The 17,216-nt window shown below is 40.8% G+C and overlaps 1 protein-coding gene across 1 annotated transcript in view; it reads right to left on the reverse strand.

Moving 5' to 3' along the window:
- Positions 1 to 13,003, reverse strand: part of kifap3a (kinesin-associated protein 3a) — a 35,028-nt gene extending 22,025 nt beyond the window's left edge. Inside the window, exons 1-10 of the mRNA XM_080430058.1 lie at positions 12,871 to 13,003; positions 11,106 to 11,237; positions 10,491 to 10,636; positions 10,034 to 10,092; positions 9,237 to 9,378; positions 6,720 to 6,819; positions 5,543 to 5,667; positions 5,150 to 5,248; positions 4,015 to 4,193; positions 1,243 to 1,405 (exon numbers count right to left, since the gene is read on the reverse strand). Coding sequence (XP_080286184.1) covers positions 1,243 to 1,405; positions 4,015 to 4,193; positions 5,150 to 5,248; positions 5,543 to 5,667; positions 6,720 to 6,819; positions 9,237 to 9,378; positions 10,034 to 10,092; positions 10,491 to 10,636; positions 11,106 to 11,237; positions 12,871 to 12,911 — 1,186 coding nt within the window. The 5' untranslated portion in view covers positions 12,912 to 13,003. The remainder of the gene's footprint in view (positions 1 to 1,242; positions 1,406 to 4,014; positions 4,194 to 5,149; positions 5,249 to 5,542; positions 5,668 to 6,719; positions 6,820 to 9,236; positions 9,379 to 10,033; positions 10,093 to 10,490; positions 10,637 to 11,105; positions 11,238 to 12,870) is intronic.
- Positions 13,004 to 17,216: the final 4,213 nt, after the last annotated feature.

Raw genomic sequence — 17,216 nt, forward strand, 5'->3', positions numbered from 1 at the left:
CAGATCCCTCTCTCTCCCTCACTCCCTCTCTCTCTCTCTTTCTCTCTGGAGATAAGATGGGAATCCTTGGAGCAGAGGGTCCAAGTTGGGAGGGAGTATAGTCCACAGTCAAAGCAATGATTAATGACACATCTGTTCACATGCAGAGAGAATTACACACACATATACACATAAAACATGTGTGTACACACACACACACACAAACACACACATATATACAGGCAACCTCAAAAACGTCAAAGCTATGAGGGGGCGTGATATTTCAGCGTTAATTTATATTGTGTGTGCGTGCCTCACTTCCTGAAAGTATCCCCTGAAAAAAAGAAAAGGCCGCCCTAAATCTCTGAAGACCCCCTCCACCTCTCCCGCCCGCTCCAACAAAAACAACATTTGTGCTGGGGCTCCGGCATGTTATTCTAACAAATATATTATATTAATTATGCGCAGTTACCCGAGCCTCCCCTGGAGAGGCTTCAAAAAGCCCATCAGAGATGGTCTTGACCATGCCACATGACCCCTCTGGATGAGCCAACCCACCAATCACACGTTCTGGATCTCCTTTCAGGAAGTCATTTCTCTAATGGTCACCACAGTCAGCTTGCGGTCTGGGCACTTTTGAAAAAACCCTGCACCTGCACAGTGCACACACATTTAACACACACGCGCGTGTACTACTATACTTCTGAAGACATCAACATTTTAAGGCAGCAATATTATACCTGCCATTTTACCATTTCGTTTTTGCTTAAGCTATACTTAGTTGCGAGCAGGTGCAGCGAACCGAAAATAGCCATTGTGACCTTGTAGAGCGTCTATTTTCAGTGGGAAACACTGGCGCATAACTAAGCATAAATCAGGCATAACTCCAAACCCTAAACCTAACCTCCAAATGCCTAATTCTAAGCCTAAACCCAAGCTTCTCTGCAGTGCTGGTTGGAGGGTGGAGTTGGAGGTAATCAGGGGAAGGGGAGACACCTGGCCACTGTCTCCCATAGAGTATAAAATACCTGCCCTTCCACATTACTGGGGCATTGAGAGCATTTCTTGTTTCACTTTCGCCTGCTTTATTATTTGCATTTGTGTCATCATTATCAAATTATTTGTAAATAAAATCACAATTTCTTTTTTAAACTCTCTCCCGTTTCCCCTTTATCTGTTGTGGCCTAGAGCCGGGCCATAACACAAGAAATTGCACAACATACAAATGTGTGAAAATACACACAACACAGAAAATGTCATTACCCAGCAGTGAGGAGAGCTTGGGGATGAGTCCCGCCTGGACCATCTGGCTACGAAGCCCAGTGTCAAAAGACAGATTGAGCAGGAGACGTAAGGTGGTGGTCAGGAGCTCCTCGTGATCACAGGGAACCAGCCTGGTCAGCTTCTCCACTGCAAGCATTTCAGCCTGGACACAGTTCAATTCAGTCAACATACATTCTGTGTACCACTGAAGTGTATTTAGGACAGTATATTAACTTAGCCCATAAACGGTTCGTACTCTGTAATTTTGTAATCTACTAGCAGACTTACTTTGACTGGCTGAAAATGTGAGTTGACAGTAGCTTATTTTTGTATGCTACTGTATGTAAAATCATACAGTAGCATGCAGAGCTTTACCCCCTCACCTCTCCCTCTGCCTGCATTAGGACCTCCCATCAGTTTGAACTGGGCAGTGGTCTACCATGCAATGCACATTATGCCAGCAGTTGTCGAAAGGAGGGAACAATAATTCTTAAACTTAAGTTTCGACATCAAGCTGCACAAAAATGTTGATTGAGCTAAGAGATGAGATTTTTATCCTGCCTTGCTAATTTTGCGTTTAACTGTGGCAAAATCTAGTGACAGTGCATTATGTGAAGTAAGGCGCCCATCTCAGCGTAGATGCACATGACTTACAGGTAGGTGGAGGTGTTGAGCTGATGACACCAAAGGAGGCTCTAAAAACCACATACACATGACTAGCAATCTCCGGCAGACTGGAGATGCTGTCATTAATATATGAGAGTGTGAGTGGCTTGGAAGTGTTTAGGCTACAGCACATCCACATGCTGTCATTGAGTCCATGTGTTTGTGACTGTCTGTCTGTCTGTCAAGTCTGTGAGTGTGACAGGCAGTGCCAGTCCAGCGTTGCTTGTTAACATGTCTGTTTCCCTCTCCTGTGGTCTCTGCTCAGCCACAGCCAGACATAATGGGGACACAACCTGCTCCCAGTTAAAAAAAAAAAAACGACTAACTGCTACTGTGTGCAAAACCAGCTCCAGTCACATCATTACAAACCCAGGCCTCGTGCTGTATAATCAACTACAGCCCATGTCAATTATCATTGACATTCCCATTCCATTAGTGACAGGGGTAGAGAAAAAAAAAAAGCCTTATCGGACTATCTTAAAACCGTTATCTGGTTGTGTGTGTGTTTGTGGGGGGAGGGGGAGGGGGGTGGCCGCAACATGTTTACTGTCTAAATAAAAGCGATGACAGATCGCTATGTAATAGCTTTTTTTTTGGGGTAATCAATTAAACGTTTACAGGCTAAAAAGGAAACCATTTTCCCTGGTGTAAACTGATATACCCGACTGAGTAAAAGTGTTGAAACCACTTTTTCTTCTCTCTTTCTGCTGGACACATGCCCGAGTGGGTCTAAAGCCCTAAAGGCTTCTTTAATCTGAGTCAAAGATACACTAAGGGGGGAACAAGGAGATAAAACTGGGTCCTAACTGGGTCTGGCTTTGATAAAGGCCCACAAACCGGCTGAGATTGGATCCAGGTGGGAGTGGATTAAGGGAAAGTTTTGAGCGGTAAGGTTCCTGTAAGAGCACAGTGGGATACGCAGCTAACAACAGAGCCTCCAGGCATTTGTTTTTTAATTGAAATTTGATAAGCGTGGCTTCAGCTGGTGCCCTGCTCAAGGTAATGGCCATTCTAATAAAAAAGTGTTTTATAAAATGGGTTTGCTTCTATAAAATTTTGACTCTGAGAACACTATGAAAATAATGTTATTATTGTCTTTAAGAATTGAGATTATGTGAATACATAGCAGCTAAGACAGTTTTCTGTCTTGAAATAAATTAATGACATAAGAGGACAACCTGCACACAATGTTGCTTTCGCAAACAGACCTCTTCCTCTTGTAAATACAGTATATACCATCCACTGGTATATCCTCATTTACAATATCCAATTGGTCCTCCTCACCATTATTACTTTTAACAAAAGGTATGATGGAAAAATAAAAAAACTTTCTGTGACAGTTTGGCCCTCAATCTTTCTGTCCTTTGATGTTCCATCCCTCTCCTCATCCCTCACTCCTTCCTTGTTTGTTTGTTGGGGAGGCCATAGCTTAGTGGGTAGAGAGGCCGTCTGGTAATCAGAATGTTGCCGGTTGGCCCCCGGGCACACCTAGTAAACCCTAACGCAGGGGTGGGCAACTTTGATGATGGAGAGGGCCACTATGTTTCCACACTCACTCCAGAGGGACACATTGCATATACTGTCTCTCCGTATTTTAACTTTTTTCGCCATTCTATGTCACACAAAGGTAGCAAAAATAGCAGATCTACAAGCTCAAAACGCGTCGAAGTGCGACGCGTTTTGAGCTTGTAGATCTGCTATTTTTGCTATTTTTGAATTGGAATCCAGAATTTTGTTTTTGCCATTTTTGAATTGGAATCCTGAAAAGTAAAAAAAATACTTCATTTCGTATGCATGTAGTTATACTTTATGAACTTCTAATACAAAAATACATTGGACATAAATAAGATAATAGAATTTTAATACTAGTCATTAAGCTACTAATATGGATTGAAGTAATTAAAGCGGGTGATGTTTGCATGTTTGGAATTGTAACAGCTGAAATCAATAATAGATCAGTATTCTGATATCAACCTGTGGGCCGCATTAAGTGAAGGTGGGGGCCACATGTGGCCCCCGGGCCGCCAGTTGCCCATGTACAGCCCTAACGGCTCCCCCCTGAGCGCTCATCATGACCATCTGAGCATCCATCTTTCTCACTCTCACCATGTCATTTTTGTTCTCCAGGAAGATGGACAGCTTCTTGAGGAAAGAGACCACCAGCACCAACAGTTCCTGGTCCTCCCGGTCCAGGGTCTTCACCAGCATGTGGACAATGTTCTTGTTCCTCATCTTCAGCTCCGTGCGTGTGTCCTCAGCCAAGTTCATCAGCAGGAACAGAGACACTACATACATGTTCACGCAGGAAACGCAGAGAATACAATTGACCTGTGTTCTAATAGGGCTGTGCAGTATACATACAATGCTTTAAATAACAGCTGGGTGACATGAATATCAGCATAGTTATGTACTAAATGTGTATTTAATATGCCTCCCTATTTGTATTATCACATTTCTCTAAAATGTCTTAACACAATTCAACAATGTACCTCCATGCTTTATGTGTCTTTAGTTTAAAGGCCTAATCAGTGATATGAACATAAACATATGGGTAGCACCACCTTCAAACATTTAAAACAGCAGTGGAGAAATTGTTTTTAATCTCTAGTTGATTGATTCAGCACTACAGACAACAGATGAATGAGTCTGAACTGTATTTGCTGTATTTCAGGGCTGTAATAGTTTGTTTACATTTTTAATTCTAACAATTTAGTTTGTAAATATTCGATTGACTGGATTTATGATGGGGTGGAAAGTTCCAAATAGCATATTTTCCCTCTAACAATCCAAACAAATCTGGTTTAGGTCTTCAAAGAGGAAGCACCAGAGGGGTAGAGATGATTTTGTTGAATCATTTTCATTTACACTGTTGAAAGTTAACAAAGTAAGTTTTTTTGACATACTTTTGCTCAATATTGAATTTTTCATACTGTTCGTTAAATTATGAATGATTATATAATGTCAGGCCATGGGGCCTGAAAGTAGCAACTAGCAACAGTAAATGGGGGGTACTTGAACAGTAAGCTGCTGTACTATACATAATATTATAGTTCTAATATTGAGGGTTAGGTGGCATACATCTGCATTGCTTTTTGCTAAAGAAATGGCTCAAAAGTGTAAAATCAACATGTACTGTAAATCCTTGCAGAGTGAAGCTCTTCTACAGTACAGCTCCATTGCAGTAATATACAGTAGGTACAGTACAGTACAGCTCTTCTACAGTATACACTAGGTACAGTACCTCGGAGAAGCTGCTCTTGCTTGACCAGGAGGCTCTGGTATTTTTTTAAAGCTTTTTCCTGGTCCTTCTTCAGATTTTGGTTCTCTGGGTCTTCGTCGCGTAAAATCAGTCAAGGAAATTCCACCAAATACAACTCAAAAGAGTGCTTTGTCCTGTACTATGAACATCATATCCAAGGTAAAACATCCCTTAAGTTATTATGAGACAATAAAACGGCTCAAAACTTAAGTGTTGACTGTGGGCTGTGGCCCTTTTCTTTCTTTGATATCACACACAAAAACACCACAACAACTTGCCGTAGACTTTATATTTCCATTCACCAAAGGTGACAAGAAGTACAGGGATTCCTAAACGTGATGTTGTATATGAACTTTGACTCTCGATAAAGGATATAAGCCTTCTTCTTCTTCTGCAGTTCCTCTTGCCAGAGGTCATACCTCTTCAGCTCATGTTCTATGATATTCATACACAGGGCCCCAATCTTGTAGTGGGTGACCAGGCCATGGAACTGGGAGAAACTGGAGCGGGGGAAATGAGGCGAGGGGAGAAGAAAAAGACCTCCATTTATTCAAAAGTGGATTTTCGATGCCGAAATCAAATTTGGGATCCCAGGTGGGAGCTCTGACTGAAATGACCCTCTCGGTCACCCCAGAAATAGTTCGCAAAGTAAACTGTCAAACTCAAAACATATTCAGTCATCACCATGCTAGCAGTAGTATCTCCTGGTCCAACTTATAATCAGACCAACTTGAGTCGTTTCACAATCCAAATAGCATAACATTGAGCTGGAGACGGGCCAAGAATGACGATCAGTTTTCAGACCTGCACACGTCCTCCTGCAGCCTAAATCGGCCCTGACAAGACGTTTATGTATTATTCTATCGAGGGGTAATTTTAGGGTTTCCGAACTGCCAGTCGGGACGTGAGGTTTCAATACCGAGCGTGCTGACAAAGTTGCATGACTACTGTCCAGAAGGGTGAGAGCTGAAGCGTGGAGAAGAGAGGGAATGTTTGGATGAAGCCGCTGTCTACGGGGTCAGCAGTGTTGCTACAATAGAATCACCGCCGGGGCTTGATGACCCGCTTTGAAAGGACTAACGCTCTAACCTGGTAAGCCGCCCATTGATTGCACAGGATTTGATTTTTGCACACAAAGCTGTCACTCTTTTGCTCTCACCTCCTTTCAGTCCATCTTTACACAGTTAATTTAACCACATTTGGTGTGAACATTCTGCAAAGACAGAAGACCTTCAAGCTCACTTGTTGTGAGCTTGTAGATAGGCTATTTTTGACGAAGAGATTTGGCCTAGTATAGACCCCTGGGGGACTCCGGTCAATGAAGTTATAGGGTATACTTTGTGTGATTAACTCTGAAAAGTGTACAAATGGAAATGAACGCTCTAGATTTTGCTGTGTATATTTGAAAATGGAAGTCAAAATATATCAGTATCAGTAACGATCTGGAAGGGCAAAAGAAAAATACAGATGAGCTACTGACAGATGACTGTCTGTCCATTAAACTCCATAAAAGAAGTAAATAATATTCAACCTAGGGTTTTTGGTTGTATACCTGGAAAAGCAGAAGAAGACATAGATGATTGTGGTTGCCAGGTCAACGCTCTGCTTCCAGTCCTCCCTCAAGACCCTGGCAAGGGCTCCCAGGGCCGTCTCTGATCAGACACAAAGACATACAGAGGAGACCAGGTTAGAGGGAGAGAAGAAAGTAGAAAGGCGGAAGGAAGGAACATACACAGGAAGTGCAAAAAAGGCTGTGTAGGGGAATGGGGGAAGGCAGTGGAGGCTAATCTAAAGGAGCATGGGGGGAATGCAATGAGGTCGGAGGCTCCCGGGGGCCCGTGAGCTATGGGTGATGCTCAACGTAAAGACGTGCGTCCCAGGGTTCCTCTCGTCTTTCCAGGCTGACCCCGGGGTCCTGCGGTTCACATGAGCGCTCGGCTCTTATCAAGATTCGAACCACCTGATCCTCGGCGACAGACAAAGTGTACGGACGATGCGTTGTGACAGTTACAAATGAAGCCGTGCCATCGCACGACGGCCCGGGATGGATGACGGCTCCGCGCTGTTGTGAGAGAAAACATCGGCGTTGTCACGGAAGGGAATAGGACTTTGGGGCTAGGCAGAGGGTTCTTGTGCACGGGGTGGGGTGCTTGGAGAAAGAGAGGATGAACTCAAGTGACAGCGCTCAGAGAGAAGACAGAGATAATTACACAGTTCCATAAAATGAAAAACAACCAAAAAAAGTAAATTAAATCCATGCTACAAAGTCATTTTAAGTTGTTCTTCAAATATACCCGAGTAGGTCTGCATGGCTATTGTGGTTTGTTGACCTGTCAGCAGTAAGATAGGGACTTTAGGCTGAGGTAAACTAAACTATTTTGATCAGTCGAGGGTCCATCACCATTAAAATCCTTTTATCCGTTTGAGTTGAGTATTTGTGGTTTTGGATCCAAATGGCCGTGCAAGATATCAACAACAGCTGCATTTAAAATGTTTAGTACTGTTTGTAGTGTTGCATGATCATAGCCCTTGCCTAATTCTGTAATTAAATCCCAAATGTGTGGAGAAGAACATGATTGTGTGTGCAAATCTTGCTCATGTTATGCTGTGATATGGTATTCCTCTGCCTCTCTACAAGGGGCTAAAAAACTTAAGAACATTTAGCTTTCCATTCTATGGATGTAATCAGGACAACACTAAATCAGGGAAACATGGTGAGGGGAGCAAGAAAACAAAAATAGTTGTGAGTGTGTTGTTATGTTATACTATATATATACTGTATACTAGGGCTGCTATCTCACGATTTGATTCCGATTATTTAAAAATCAAAATGATAAAAAAAAAAAGATTCTCATAGACCAATTATTTGTTTGCCAACATTGAGACGCACAGGTGATTGTTTCATGCAATCAATTCCCAACATATTGTTTCGGGGTGCGCTGTTTTTCAGTACATTCAACCTCCTCTTGTGTGTTGGCTAGTGAGGCGTGTCCTAGCGAGACATGACAGAATGGGTTTCATTTGGTACCGGCCTGCGCACGCATACTGGTTCTTATCAGTGTGACGTCGTCTGTTAGACAAAAAATCCCAATCAGTTTTATCTAAATTATTTCAGTCATTGTTTATAGTGTAATCTAGTTATTTCCAACAGCTCAAACATTTTTTTTTATAATACTAGAGAGGGTCATGTAAAAATGCTTGGCTTTGATAGAATCTTAGATTGCTTTGATGCAAGTAACATTACCGAATGTCAACGAGCGTCAGCTGGGGATTGACACACACACACCTCAGCTGTGCTGAACTGAAAGTGACTGGAGTTAGTTTTTAAAAAAGCCCTTGAATATGACAAGTGATTATGGTAAGCTTACATTTCATATCACAAACACCATAGAGTAAAAACTCCTGTAACTTTAACCAGAAAAAAAAGAAATTTTAAAATCTTTTTTTGGAAATTGGGAATCGATTTTGAATCGTTGATAATAAGAATCGCGATTCTTACATGACATTTTAACACCCCTACTGTATATACTGTGGTATATTAACCACATTGACAATGGCATTCCTATTTTGGGCATGGTATTGTAGATCAGCAATTTTCAAATAGCCAAAATACAGAATAGTCCTTGGTCACATACTCCTATATACTTCGTTCACCGGAGTCCCCATATTAATTATTTTCCTTACCTCACTAATTACAGAAAGAGATTTTGCTGTTGTTAGTTTGGACTCTCTCCTGTGACCAATCCGGTGTGATTAAACCTGTCAGGATCAACCTCCACCAGCATAGGACTCAGGGTCAAGGGCACAGCAAAAGGAGAGGATAGGGGTCCCCCAGGGGTATTTACTTGGTCCTCTCCTTTGTTCTCTAGTCTACAGCAAGTCTCTTTGCCGAAAATATCCGATTTTTGGCACAACACGTGAGCTTGTAGATCGGCTGTTTTTAACAAATGTTTGCGTATGTTTGCTTTATTCTGGGCATGCCTATTATGAAATGGACAGAATAGGGTTAATGTGGTTAAGCTTGATAACAAAAAACCTGAGTAATCCTGAGTAAAGCAGAGGAAGGTACCATTCTGCATGAGTTCCTCCAGGTTATCAGAGGTGCGAGCCAAATGGAGTATAAGGGTGGCTCCTCTGATCTTCTCTGGGATGTCTTCATAGAGCAGTTCCACGTAGTCGTCTATGTTGCAGATATTGGCCTCCTCATCCAGCTAGAGGGGGACACCATACATTTGTGAACCACTGAACTCGGGGTGACGAAGAAATGTCATGGACAAAATCAAATATCACAATATTTTGGACTAAATACATCATCAATATTGTGACGATAATATCGTATTGAGTGCATGTGTACATGGTATGTCTGCTTACAGCATTGTCAGAATGACAATGCTTTATTTTTAGCGCAAGTAGCCTACGCCGGTAGTATGCCACATCATGATATTACGATATCCAAACTCCCTGACAATATCTAGTCTCATATCAAAATAACAAAATAATATAATATTGCCCAGCCCTATGTACAGTATATAGACATACTGTACTGTAAGCAATCATAATAATGTACACATGTATTGTATATGAAAAACCGGCCTAAAACCGTTTTTATTTTGGAAGGCCTTTTCGTGTTAAATTGTTATGTAACAACTGTCAGTTAAACCCTGCTTTTAACTGCTTTTGACATTTTAAACCCAGCTTTTAACCTTCTATGATTGATTATATGTTTTAACCATGTAGCACTCTGAGTTTCCCTGTGAATGAAAAGTGCAAAACAAATACCATGTTTTATTATTATTATTATTATTATTATTATTATTATATGAAGCACACGCACATCCATTGATTTGATCTTCCTCTAGTACCTACCTCCATTCCTGCATATGTTGTGAGGTCTCTAGATGAGATATGTTGCTTCTCATGCTTGTCTGTGAAAGGCACACATTTAAAAATCATTAAAGTTAACAATACTATCTCCATAGCAATTCATTTTCAACCAGACAGTCAAAACCTGTATTTATGCGAGGTGTGCACTTAAACCCTATATAGTTTGTTGACTGGAGTCCCCCAGGGGTCTATACAGTTTTTTCCCCTCTCCAATCTCTGCAGAAAATAGCTGACCTACAAGCTCACAACGTGTTGCGTTGCAAAGCGTTGTGAGCTTGTGGATCTGCTATTTTCAGTGAATGTTAACCTATTATGACATGCCCAGAATATTGAAGCTATGGTTCATGTCGCTAAACTGCAATGCTTTCTGTAAAAGAGAATTATCAATTACTGGTAAAATACTGAACTACATCAGTTTTTTAAGTGTTGTAAACATTACCATTTGTGTGTTTGCGGTTCTGTAGGTAGAACAGAAGCTGCTCCACCTCAGGGAGTTTAGATGGGTGGATCAGCCTACATTCCTCCACCACCTTCCTGGCCAGTGATGTTATATCAGTGTTGGCATGTAAGCTTTTCAGCCGAATGCTGAGAACAGCGTGCAGACACAAAATAACAATATTAAACATCTTTGCAAGGCAACATATCATCATCATCATCATCCATGCAGTACAGTTGAACCAACAACAATATACCATCATTTGGTTTGATAATGTCTTTTTTTTAATGGTTTAAAGTTGCCATTTTATAAAAAATGTTACATTAATATACATACATATATATATGTATCTATATACCTGTACATAGAACACTAAACGTCAGCAGTGTATAATCCTAATAATTAATATAATACAAATAAATAATGACCATGTTATTACAGGCTAATACTACTACTACTACTACTAATAACAATAATAATAAATGATAATCTGCTATACATACACTGTAGTGCGCAACAACTGTCTGGTATCGCAATACGGTCAGACTTAATTTTTTTCAATATTCAATATTTTTCATATATTTATTTATAAATATTTTTAGATATAATGTCACTAACATTTTCTGACACTCCTTGCGCTCTCCTATCATGGGATCCCCCAGTTCTCCCAGGATAGTTGCTTCCACCTCATAGTGAACGACCAAAGCTCTCTCTGTAGGATGGACATCCAGGCTGCCCCCCTTCACTTTCCTGTGGATTAGTCAGCAACAGTGGTGGAAAAAGTATTCAAATTTTTTACTTAGGTAAAAGTATCAATACTGCAATGTAGAAAACATACTCTGTTACACGTTAAAAGTCCGGAATGAAAAAATTACTTGAGTAAAAGTACAAAAGTATTGGTATCAAAATGTACTTAAAGTTCAAAAAGTAGAAAGTACTCATTATGCAGAATGTCCCATTTCACAAGTTTTCAAATGTATAATTATGTTTAAAAATCTTGATGCCACGCACTGTGAGCATTGTGAGATTGGCTATTTTCAAATGGCCTAAATGTATACAGGGCTGAAGTGGTTAATGTGTTTTGTAGTAATAATCAAAATATACAAAGTAACTAATAATTGTAGTGGAGTAAAAGTACAATATTTGCCTCTGAGATGTAGTGGAGTAGAAGTGAAGGCATTGAAAATTGGAAATACCCCAGTAAAGTAAAAGTACCTCAAGACACTTTAGTAACTTGAGGGTGAGCTACACAGATGGATAGCACCATTACGCATAGATATCAGACGTCACGTTATATTACAATAATATGTCATTACAGTCGGTATCGATAACATTGGAGATAACTGGTTGAACAGATGATCAGTGGCTCCTCCTGGCTCAGATCCCATGAGGTAACAGGATAGGTGGGCACCAAGGAAGAGTGGGCTCCTCTGTGTTAAATTGGCAATTTTTTTCCAATATGTAAAAATCATTAATATTTGGAAAATGTTTTTAAGTAAAGTAAAGTATGCATGATTAGTAGAACATGCTTAAACATTCGACAATTAAGGTCTAATATTTCTACAATTGCCACAAAACCTGTATATCCAGTCATTTTGGGGCATAAACAAAAAGTTGAAGGATAAAAGTCTGATAATGATGTACAGTCAGTGCATGTTCACATCATGTATATTTTACATTACTTATAAGGCCATTTTTCAAATATTTTATATTAACATTTTGGACAAAATAGCCAATTTTACATCGAGGTCCCCAGATGTCCCTATAGTGCCCACCTATCCTGTATCCCAGTGGTTCTCCACCTTTTCAGGCCATGATGACCCCCCAAAATAATCATATTAGAACTGGGGACCCCCCACCCTGACAATGACAAGCGCTTGGAATGTAGGAGTTGAGGGATTACATTTAGTTTGACTCGGTTCCACAGATATACATATTGTGAAAATAGCAGATCTACAAGCTGACGCGTTGTGAGCTTGTAGATCGGCTATTTTCACAATTATATTATTTGACCATTGGGCCAATATTTGACCAAAGTTTATAGTATAGTTTGTTGATTACTTTTTGATGTAATAATTGTCTTTTCTTTCTTTCTTTTTTTTTTAAGGTATTAAAAAGGTCTTAAAAGTCCTTAAATTGTCACTTCACTGTCATCTGTGGACCCCCCAAAATCATGTGGGGACCCCCCTGGGGATCCCGACCCAGAAGTTGGGAACCACTGCTGTATCCCATCATGATTCAGCCCGTTCATTTCAATGGCCTGCTGCCAACAGCTGGGACTACATCACAACATCGGATCATCATCAACAGCATCTCTCTCTCATCATCATAACAAAACCCGTTATTATGAGCCTGCACAGCTTTACACAACAGCGATCATTACCTCTTCAGATAGCGCGCCTCCTCCGCCTGTAACTTTTCCATGTTATAAATGTAAACAACGCTCACATTGACGTGTTTAATGTCATCAGAACGCTGGATGTGACGGTGCGGTGCGGATCGCTTCTACTGTGTGCTTTTGGGTTGCCAGGGCTGCGAGGCTAGTGTTGCCATATTCTGTGAGAGAAACAAGCAACCAGGTCTGTGAAAACAACGCGTCGCCATGCGACACGTTGTGAGCTTGTAGATCGGCTATTTTCAAATAAAATGAGGGAGGGGGACATTTTTGAATGTTTTTGAATATTTTAACATTGCAAATCTTGTATGGGGGACCCTGGCACAAAATATTTTCAGATGGGGGTCCGCAGCGCAGACTAATGCATATTAATCTGGGAGGCCTGGACATGAACATGTTTGAGAACCACTGATTTAAACAACATTTAGATTAGAAACAAGCCAAAATAAGCAACCCGCAACAACCAATTTTTACTTTACAGAAAAAGAAGCCCAAATTCGCTTATAATAATCTGACATGGCAACGCTACTGCGAGGATGACAGAATCCCAGCATGCAATATCAGCACACAAACGGACAGGGGGAGATCTAGCGCCATCTGTGGGCGTGGAGGTAATAATAAATGTTATTGTGCCTTATCTTTATTATTAACTTTATTCGTTTATGTATAGACCAATTATTTGTTCACTAACATTGAGACTGGATGCACAGGTGATTGTTTCATGCAATCAATTCTAAACCTGTTGTCCTCTTGTGTGTTGGCTACAATGGCTAGTGAGGCGCGTCCTAGCGAGACCTGACAGAATGGGTTTCATTTGCAACCAGTATGACGCTTGCAACCAGTGTGACGTCGTCTGTTAAGGGGTCTATATTATGTGTTTTGTCCGATTTCTGTGTTTAATGGCATATGTCTTTGTATACTTAGAAAAGTGCTATATACATTTTAGATTATTATTATTATTATTATTATGATATACAGTGGAGATCAGGCCTGGAATTTTATCATTTTAGGGGCAAGGCCACTTGGCCATCAAATAAAACAAGATTTTTGTCCATTGAAATAATGAATTGAATTTAAGGGTTAAGGATAATTTAAACATTATATATAGACTATCTGCAGTGAAATAAATAATGGTAGTTACAATCTGATCCATATGCTCAGCCCTAGCCTGGTAAACCCCTCCTAGCTCAGCCCTGCACCAATCAAAGTCACTGGATTGGTTTAAAGATGGGGACTCAGGGGAGTTAAGAATTCAGAATCTCAACAACAGACACTGGTGTCTACATGACAAGAAAGAGACACTGGTGTCATTTAACAAGAAAGAGACAGAGGAGAAAGTGGTACAGTCAGCTGGGGCATTTAGGCCACTGTGGCCTCAGGGAATGCACTTTTTTTGAGGGACACAAGGCCCACAAGGTTAAGTAAAGTAAAGTATGCATGATTAGTAGAACATGCTTAAACATTCGACAATTAAGGTCTAATATTTCTACAATTGCCACAAAACCTGTATATCCAGTCATTTTGGGGCATAAACAAAAAGTTGAAGGATAAAAGTCTGATAATGATGTACAGTCAGTGCATGTTCACATCATGTATATTTTACATTACTTATAAGGCCATTTTTCAAATATTTTATATTAACATTTTGGACAAAATAGCCAATTTTACATCGAGGTCCCCAGATGTCCCTATAGTGCCCACCTATCCTGTATCCCAGTGGTTCTCCACCTTTTCAGGCCATGATGACCCCCCAAAATAATCATATTAGAACTGGGGACCCCCCACCCTGACAATGACAAGCGCTTGGAATGTAGGAGTTGAGGGATTACATTTAGTTTGACTCGGTTCCACAGATATACATATTGTGAAAATAGCAGATCTACAAGCTGACGCGTTGTGAGCTTGTAGATCGGCTATTTTCACAATTATATTATTTGACCATTGGGCCAATATTTGACCAAAGTTTATAGTATAGTTTGTTGATTACTTTTTGATGTAATAATTGTCTTTTCTTTCTTTCTTTTTTTTTTAAGGTATTAAAAAGGTCTTAAAAGTCCTTAAATTGTCACTTCACTGTCATCTGTGGACCCCCCAAAATCATGTGGGGACCCCCCTGGGGATCCCGACCCAGAAGTTGGGAACCACTGCTGTATCCCATCATGATTCAGCCCGTTCATTTCAATGGCCTGCTGCCAACAGCTGGGACTACATCACAACATCGGATCATCATCAACAGCATCTCTCTCTCATCATCATAACAAAACCCGTTATTATGAGCCTGCACAGCTTTACACAACAGCGATCATTACCTCTTCAGATAGCGCGCCTCCTCCGCCTGTAACTTTTCCATGTTATAAATGTAAACAACGCTCACATTGACGTGTTTAATGTCATCAGAACGCTGGATGTGACGGTGCGGTGCGGATCGCTTCTACTGTGTGCTTTTGGGTTGCCAGGGCTGCGAGGCTAGTGTTGCCATATTCTGTGAGAGAAACAAGCAACCAGGTCTGTGAAAACAACGCGTCGCCATGCGACACGTTGTGAGCTTGTAGATCGGCTATTTTCAAATAAAATGAGGGAGGGGGACATTTTTGAATGTTTTTGAATATTTTAACATTGCAAATCTTGTATGGGGGACCCTGGCACAAAATATTTTCAGATGGGGGTCCGCAGCGCAGACTAATGCATATTAATCTGGGAGGCCTGGACATGAACATGTTTGAGAACCACTGATTTAAACAACATTTAGATTAGAAACAAGCCAAAATAAGCAACCCGCAACAACCAATTTTTACTTTACAGAAAAAGAAGCCCAAATTCGCTTATAATAATCTGACATGGCAACGCTACTGCGAGGATGACAGAATCCCAGCATGCAATATCAGCACACAAACGGACAGGGGGAGATCTAGCGCCATCTGTGGGCGTGGAGGTAATAATAAATGTTATTGTGCCTTATCTTTATTATTAACTTTATTCGTTTATGTATAGACCAATTATTTGTTCACTAACATTGAGACTGGATGCACAGGTGATTGTTTCATGCAATCAATTCTAAACCTGTTGTCCTCTTGTGTGTTGGCTACAATGGCTAGTGAGGCGCGTCCTAGCGAGACCTGACAGAATGGGTTTCATTTGCAACCAGTATGACGCTTGCAACCAGTGTGACGTCGTCTGTTAAGGGGTCTATATTATGTGTTTTGTCCGATTTCTGTGTTTAATGGCATATGTCTTTGTATACTTAGAAAAGTGCTATATACATTTTAGATTATTATTATTATTATTATTATGATATACAGTGGAGATCAGGCCTGGAATTTTATCATTTTAGGGGCAAGGCCACTTGGCCATCAAATAAAACAAGATTTTTGTCCATTGAAATAATGAATTGAATTTAAGGGTTAAGGATAATTTAAACATTATATATAGACTATCTGCAGTGAAATAAATAATGGTAGTTACAATCTGATCCATATGCTCAGCCCTAGCCTGGTAAACCCCTCCTAGCTCAGCCCTGCACCAATCAAAGTCACTGGATTGGTTTAAAGATGGGGACTCAGGGGAGTTAAGAATTCAGAATCTCAACAACAGACACTGGTGTCTACATGACAAGAAAGAGACACTGGTGTCATTTAACAAGAAAGAGACAGAGGAGAAAGTGGTACAGTCAGCTGGGGCATTTAGGCCACTGTGGCCTCAGGGAATGCACTTTTTTTGAGGGACACAAGGCCAAACTGAGGGGCAATGACGGCCATGGCCTTCGTGGCCTCCCTGAAATTCCTGCCCTGGTGGAGATAGACAGGAAACCCGGAGAGAGAGACGGGGAGTGACACGCAGCAAAGTTCATCGGGCTCGGGACTCGAACCCACGACTCGCTGTCAGGCTGCATTACAGCCTATATGTGGTATGCGCCCTATAACTACTAGGCCAGCGGCACCCATTCTGGAATGCTTTTCACAGTGTGAACTCCAGTGAACTCATACACAAATTCTGAACATTCTCCTGAAACTGATAAGACATCTATTATATAATAGAGCTGTTTAATGTACTTTTTTTGTTTTTCTTTTACAAAGCAGTTAGTTAGTGAATGCCAGATTGCCAGACAACTGTTCAGCCTCTTTTAGCTTGTTGTGGTGCCGCCGTGCCACAGATATGATGGATGTCCTGACTGCAAGGTTTAGTCACAGAGGTCATGGGGTTGTGTCAGTCAGTGCTGCTGGGTAACCCTGAGTTCCTGACTGTGTGACTATTTGAGTCTGGAAATAAATATGATAACTTGGGGCTTTGAGTTCACCTATTTGCATTGCATTGTGCAAATTATTGCAGGATTCAAT

This window comes from Gymnoscopelus braueri (assembly GCF_963280865.1).
Source record: "Gymnoscopelus braueri genome assembly, chromosome: 6".
Lineage (NCBI taxonomy): Eukaryota > Metazoa > Chordata > Actinopteri > Myctophiformes > Myctophidae > Gymnoscopelus > Gymnoscopelus braueri.